General features: G+C 29.4%; 1 protein-coding gene across 3 annotated transcripts; it reads left to right on the top strand.

Moving 5' to 3' along the window:
- Window positions 1-385: 385 nt before the first annotated feature.
- LOC112765296 (uncharacterized) lies at window positions 386-3591 on the top strand. 3 transcript variants are annotated; one of them, XM_025811206.3, is made up of 3 exons: window positions 386-733; window positions 1687-2252; window positions 2987-3591. In XM_025811206.3, exons 2-3 carry the CDS (start codon window positions 1784-1786, stop codon window positions 3034-3036), a joined length of 519 nt encoding a protein of 172 aa, XP_025666991.1. In that variant the 5' UTR covers window positions 386-733; window positions 1687-1783; the 3' UTR covers window positions 3037-3591. The 3 variants fall into 3 exon arrangements, with proteins under 3 accessions (XP_025666991.1, XP_025666992.1, XP_029150484.1); XM_025811207.3 differs by having other exon boundaries at window positions 400-675; XM_029294651.2 differs by having other exon boundaries at window positions 566-1510.
- Window positions 3592-7804: the final 4213 nt, after the last annotated feature.

The following is a 7804-nucleotide window of genomic DNA, read 5'->3' as shown; positions in this document are numbered from 1 at the left end:
CAAATGGCCACGTGGAGTTCAACGGTCGTTTCACTCTGCGAATTTGGGTGCACGCTACGCTATAACAACCCAAATCCCCCTTTCTTTCTCCTCTTTCAGTTGGCTGCTTATGAAGTAATTCACCACCTCTTTTATTATTCTCTATTCCTGGTCCACGTAATCCTTTAAGTTATTGATTTTGAAAATAGAATAAAAAAATATAAATATAAAAAATATAAAATAAAATAAATAATAAAAATTTAATTTATCTTACTTTTTATATAAAATAAAAAAAAACATAATTATAAAAAACTAATAGTAATAATAAAAAATAAATTATTTTTTTTAACAAAAAAATATAATATACTGACTGAGTATTTTAAAACACAATATTTGATGCGTCTATAGTCAAAATTACTTGTGACTCTCGTTAGTTGTTACCTGTTTCTGCACCCACTGAACAACATTCTCACATGATTGGAACACCCGTAACCCATCCAACGTCTCTCCTCAGGCCACGTGTTTACCCGATTCATCCAACGGTGCCTGCACTTCCTATTATATAAAAGAACCTTAAGCGTTTGCGTTTCTCTCTCTCTCTTTCTTTCTTCCAACTTCTTTGTTGTTCCCTTTTTCTGTAAGTTGGGGAAAAAAAGGTCATCCATTGTTCGTGAAAACGAGGGTTTCGATTGGCTGGTACTTTTTGGGGCTAAATTTTTTAATAATAGACACTTTCTCAGATTTTAACGCTTAGGTATTCATTCATGATTAATGGCGATTTTTTATTTTTTGTCAGTTCTTTTATTATTTACCTTTTTTTGTTTTAACCTTAATTAGGAGTTCCTTGATGCTCTGAATCTTCCTAAAAAAAAGCGAACTTTCGAAACCGGTTTTTGGCGTTCAGCTTTTCAGTTCCTCTCATCTTTTCTCGACTTTGTTATCCGATTACGAAAAATATTAAAAAGATTTTTTTTATTGGATTCTGTTGTGTTTGTTTTAACAATTTTATTTTTTATTTTTTAATTTCTTCTAAATTGCGATTTTCGTTTAAGAGCTAAGCATGTACTGAAAAAATGAGTCAAGTTTTGAAGGTAAAATTGGATTGGATTCTTTCAAGTTTTGGCTATTTTAAGGTTTTTGCTATTTCTGGATCCCCCCCCCCCCCCCCTTCTTTCTTTCTTTTGTTTTGTGTAGATTTCTGGTTTGATTCTGCTATTATACTTGCTTATGTGTCAAGGTCGATTTTAATTGTTTCTTACTGTTTTGAGAATAATTGTCTTGATTCAATGTACTTTAGAATATTGTTTTTGGCTTTGTTTTTTGGGTGTATACATTCAATGTATATAACAAACAAAATTTTAGCACCAATGCTAAGAGTTTGTATTTGTCTTTCTCTTGAACTTATATATGGTGGCCACAAAAACCATTGAATAGCCATGCTGAACAATTCAACTCTACTAGCTGTTTGTTCTTGGAATTCAACTAGCACCTACCATTTTCTTGTCATACACGTTTTTTTTTCTTCAAAAAGGTTTATATAGAGGAAAAAACATACTCGTGTTTTCTTATTCAGATACTTCTTTAAAATTTAAAACGTGGGATTTTCGTTCTTTTCTTCTTTTTCATCAACATTGTTTTCACTTTGATTGATAGGGCTTCTTTGTTTTGGTGTGGTTTTGTAGTAATTAATCAAGTTCTTCATTATAGGTTTCTCCTGCAAGAGATAGCTTTCTTGTTCAACAAGAGCTTGTGCCTATTGGATTATCAAAGAGTTTTGCTGCAGAATTTTGACACCGCTGGGTAAATGGCTGTGGCTTTTACCAACCTATCATGGTGGTTATGGAGTGGAAAGCATCAAGAGCCAAGAATCTCAAACGGTTCTTTGATAAATCCTTCAGCCGATTCGAATATGTGGGAATCGGATGTTTTGAGGTTTCCTTTGCTCAAGCAGGCTAACATGGGCTCTTCGACGAGGAGGGTGAAGCGTAAATGGCATAGTAGGGAAGAGAGGAAGATGGATAGGGAATATGATGTTGTTCTGGTTCCATCTGATGGTGGATGTGTCTCTGGTTCTGAATCCGATGATTCTGACTGGTCAATTGGCTGGTTGGAACCTCATGGACCTGGGTTCCCAAGTGATGATGAAACAGATAACAGCTTTGCCGTGCTGGTTCCCTGCTACGGGCGAGAACAAGCTTATGATATGATGGTGGAAGACCCGGGAAGCAACTTTCTGAGCGGTGTTGGGAACTTCCCTGATAGTTATTCAGATGGTAAGAGCATCTTTTCATTAACATCTATGAGAGTTCGTCCTTAAGCAGTTGTCAATTTAAGTTTCTCTTCTGTTTTAAGAAGTCATTATAATTTAAAGACATGGGTTTTGATTGAACAGTAGTTAAGAAAATAAAATCCTTTCAGAATGTTGGTTTCATATTTTTAACACCATGAAAGGTTTTTTTTTTTCATCAGCTATGGAAATACAATACAATCTGCTAGTCGAAAGAAGACTAGCTACATATAAATTTTTGGTTAGACTTAGCTGTCTGAATTGTTAGGCATATCATTTTGCAATTCATATTGCATATCTTGTGGATTTTTGCCCCTTTCTCTTATAAACAAAGTTAAAAATCATGTTATAAATGAAGATAAGCAGAGGAGTGAGCGATCTTGCTGCATCTATATTTAAATTCAGAATTAGGTAAATGTGATTTGGGGTTGATGTTCACAATCATGAGCTAGTTTTAAATCCAATGGAAAAGTTCGGGTGAACTTTTTCTGTAGTAACATTGACATAAAAGGTTGATGTTCACTTGGACTGTGTTCACATTGAATAATACTGTTTAGTACGAAAACACGGTAAATCAATAGTTACAAAGATTAGGTGGCGTTTGATTTCTTTTATTTACTTATTAATTGCATGCACAATCAAATTTTAGCATTTCAAATTCATAATTCCTTCTGACTAAGATCGTTGTACTAAATAGCATCACTGTTTTCCTATCTGCAGAGAGCAAGAAATATGTGGAAAACTGGCTTTCGGCTCTTCGAAACACCTGATGGACAAACACTAATCATTGTGATTCCTTGTGTCTGCATGAAGAAATCCCACTTTTGTGGTTAAGCCAATAACTGTGTATAATGTAAATACTGTTTAAAAAAAAGAAAAAAAAAAGAAGGAACTTGTGAACCATGAGGGAGCAGATTATGGTTCAAGAATAAAGCAGTTTGTGATGCTCTAACCTCTGTATGAAAATGTTATAATACTGCTATGCTGATTCCTGTCTCTCACTCTCTGTCTCTTTTGAGAATCAAACATTGTGCCTGAATTTGGAGTCAAGAGATCTGGATGAATTTGAATGTATGAAGTGTGACATTGGAGCTTGCAATTCGTTGATGTAAATATTTCATTGTGTAGATTCAGGAATTGATTGTATTATAGAAATCACGTGTACTTAAAAAACAGTTCATATAGCTGTATATGAATTTTGTATAACAGGATGTACTATCTCTCTCTCAGTGTTGTTGGGTTCCCATGTATGTAGAGTTTAAAACATTTTTGTATAAATCCTACTTCATTTTAATTATTAGTAAATAATGGATTTTGCTACAAAATCTGCAAATTTATCAGATGATATAGTTCTAAACTTCTAATTGATGAGCTAGAAACAGATAAAGAAATTAGAGACATATGGGGATACAATCGAGTTTTGTGCAACTGAAGATAAACTAAAGCTATATAAACCGAAAGCTTGGCAGCAGGTTAACCATTTGAACCTGAGCTAGATACTTTTAGTAGTAGGGCCAACTTATTATAAATACGGGTTCAAATTAATATAATTTTTGGAGGCAATATAAATATTTTTTCTGTTCTCATTATCTGACTAGTTTAAATGCTTTTTCTATAGGAAAAAAACTACTTAGTAAATTGTCACAAACATCCTCCTCTATGAAAATAGTGTTTTAGTTCTTCAATGTTGCATTTGTTTGCAATTATGAAATACTAAGAAAAGAATATGGGTAAACAAAATCATATTTGCTACACGAAATATAGATATAAGTAGTGTTTTGAAATATTAAATTAGTTTTTTTTTTAGTATATTTTTAATAGGTTCCTAAAGAATTTTGGATAGAATGTTTTTGTCTTCAAAAATATTTTATTATGTTAAGATACCTAAATTTTACAAAAGTAAGAATATAAAATTTTGTATCACACATTTAAAGACATATTTATCTAAATAAAAATAACAGGACTGACTAAAATAGATACTTATATATTTTACTTTTATAAAGGTAAAAAATCTCAATATAATAAAATTTGTTGGAGATAAACATATCCTATATAAAATTTTATAGAAACCTATTTAAATATATTCTTTATATTTTGTGTTTTGCTTAATATGATGGACATAGAAACAAATACAATAGTAAAAAACACAATTAATTTTTAACTTTTTATTATTTTTATTAATTTTTATAATTATATATTTTATTATTATATATTTTTTAAAAATTGTGTGTTAAAGAAATGAGAGTAAAATCTGAACTTTTATAATTTATTTTTATATTTAATTTATTATTAAAAAAATATAAAAAAAAATAATTTTTATATAATACAGCTCAACTGAGAAGGAATGACTTGTTGTCTCTAGTGGGTTCAGAAGTTATCATATCTTGCATGGTATGCAATAATTTATCTGCTTGAAGTGTAATTAGCAATTATATCAAAGTACTAACGTAATGAATTAATTATTTTTGTCTTGTGCGAAACAAAAATCAGACCAATCATAAACTTGGACTAAAACAACCAATTATTGGCTTCCTTTGTGAACTTTTCTACTACTCTCTTTTCTTTTTAACATTTTATTTTCTTCTAAATTCAAAATGTAACTAAATGGAAATTTGGTTTGGAAAAAAAAAAAACCCTGGATTATAGACAGGGACAACCCTTCTCTTCTTTCACTGCTTTTCTGATTATGTCATTAATAATTTATTAATTTAATATACTAGCAGAACAAATGAACGTCTAAAAGATGTAATTAATTAGAAAGATTAATTAATTATAATAAAAGGTTGCTCGCTGAGGAAGGATTTAGCCGAGAGTGGAATCCACGATATTGTGGGTTGGAAAGAAATGGCTAAAAAAGACCAAAAACCAAAACAAGGCCCAACGTTAGAGTATATTTTGGGAAAAATGGCCTTTCAATAAATTTTCAATTTTTTTTTTATCTTGTGCTTACAATATTAATTTTGTTGTAAAAATATGATGAAAAGTAATAAATATAAGAATATAGAAAAGTTATATCTTGATAATATCCTCGTAATATAATACTTGGTAATTTATAAAAATAAATTTTGTATTTCACACAAATAATACACAAAAATTCAATACAAAAGTTAGAATAATATAAACTTGTAAACTTAATGAGTGTTGAAATTTTCTCTTTAAGATTTATTTATACATGAAGGTTTTAAAATAAATAATAGTAGGATATTATTTATCTAAATCACTTACTAATTAATAAAAATACATTATAAAAATTTATACCCCGTTAACTGATAATATTTCATACTCCTTGATGATAGGACATTCATAATTGATAATATTTTATATTCCATTATGTATAATAATGCTCTATGATATGATATTTACAATAATAATTATTTTGTAACACTCATCTTTAAATGTCATTAGGGATATAACTCGCTAAAAATTTTGTTAAGAAAAATTTTACAATATAAAAAATCTGACTAAGGAGAAAAGAGTACAATATCCTTTATAATGAGAATTGTTCATTAAAAAACGTCATCAAAAAAATTCAATAGATAAAAACCTTATAAAAAAAAAGAGTACAGTCTTTTCCTCTCTTGATAACATCATTTAAGATATCAAAAGCGACACATGTTGATTTTGTGAACCTGATTTTCAAAGGAGGATGCAAAAATTAACTTGGTATATAATTTGCCAAATTATCACTTGAATGAATTTGTTGAATGTCAATTATTCTTTGATTTTAAAGGTCGTGCGTGAGAAAGAACTTGGGAGAAATATATTTTGTTCGATCACCTTTGATGTACCCACTTTTGAGTTGAGCAATACACACAACGTTATCTTCATACAATGTTGTAGGGATTATTTTCTTATCAGACAACTCACATGATAATTGAATATATATCCAATCAAACTCATGAGCCAAAAACATTCACGACTTGCCTCATGTATTGTAAGTATTACAATATGATTGGAAGATATTGCAACTATACTTTATTTTATAGATTTCCATAATATAGTTGTGTCACCAAATGTAAACAAGTATTCTACCTTTACGGGGAATAGATAAATAACCTATACTTGCATAGCCAACTAATTATGACTTAAATGCATAAGGATAAAATAACCCCATATCAGTTGTTCCACGAAGATATCGAAACACATTTTTATTCCGTTCCAATATCTTCTAGTTAGAGAGGAACTGTATCTCACTAATTAATAAGTTTACAGAAAATGCTATGACACTAAGATTTAGTACCATAATAACCAAGTATTTTTTTCATTTTTTTTGTTAGAATGGATCTTTCTTCACATCTAATAAGCTAACGATTATTTGGGTTCTTATTGGATGTGATTCATTCATATCGAATTTTTTCTATGGAAGTCTTTTGATGAATAAATATCCCTTTTGTTACATTCTCAATCTAAAAGCCAAGACAAAATTTTATTTTTTCAAAATCTTTCATCTCAAACTCTTCTTTTAGAACATTTATGATTGTTAGGATCTCTTTAGGATAATTAATGATATTTAAATCATCAACATATACATCAATTATAAATCAAGATACAAATTTTTTTATATAAAACTTCTTCTTTTAGAGCATTTATGATTATTGGGATCTCTTAAGGAGAACCAATGATATTTAGATCATCAACATATACATCAATTATAAATCAAGATACAGATTTTTTTTATATAAATATATAGGCAAATATCATTATTTTTGAACTCTTTTTCATCAAATGCTCTGTAAGATGGTTGTACCACAATCATACAGATTGCTTTAAAATATATAAAGATCTTTGCAATATAACCGAGTATAATCATCGAAAATTCTCTTTGAATGATTAAGATATCTTTAGTATTTGAAGGACTCTCATATAGATATTATAATCTAATGATCTATATAGATAGGTCGTGACCACATCCAATAGATACATATTTAGTATATGATATGCAAATAAGCTAATCAAATATCTCAAGGTAATTGCACATACCACAGGAGAATAGATCTCTTCATAGTCTATACCAGATCTTTGTAAGAAATCTTGTACTACAAATCAAAATTTATAATGTACAATTTTATTATTCTCATTTTGTTTTCTCATAAATACCTATTTTTATTCAACAGGTTTTACACTTTCGAATGTTCGGACTATAGGTCCAAAGATTTCATATTTTCCAGGTGAATCTAATTCATTTTTATGGCGTTTTTCCATTTTTGCCAATCTTTTCGTCGACATTCTTCGATGATTTTTTGTTCAGAATCCTCATTTTCATGCATAATATGTAGCGCTATGTTATATGTAAATATATCATCGACATCATTTCTCTTCGATTCCATTTTTCTTCCGTAAAGGCATAGTTTATTGAAATCTCATCATTTTGACAATTTTTAGGTATCTAAGCATCTTTTGATGTTTCAATTATATCATGAATTTGGACAACAATATGTGTCATAACTATATGTCTTTGTCCTCTTGGATAGGAAGATTATTTGCCTCTTTAATACAATTTTTCTCTCTTATCTTACGAAGATTTTTATCTTTAGAATT

The sequence above is a fragment of the Arachis hypogaea genome, chromosome 17 (genome assembly GCF_003086295.3).
Source record: "Arachis hypogaea cultivar Tifrunner chromosome 17, arahy.Tifrunner.gnm2.J5K5, whole genome shotgun sequence".
NCBI classification, from domain to species: Eukaryota; Viridiplantae; Streptophyta; class Magnoliopsida; order Fabales; family Fabaceae; genus Arachis; species Arachis hypogaea.
The sequence above is the reverse complement of the archived record's forward strand: the minus strand, read 5'-3'. Positions and strand labels throughout refer to the sequence as shown.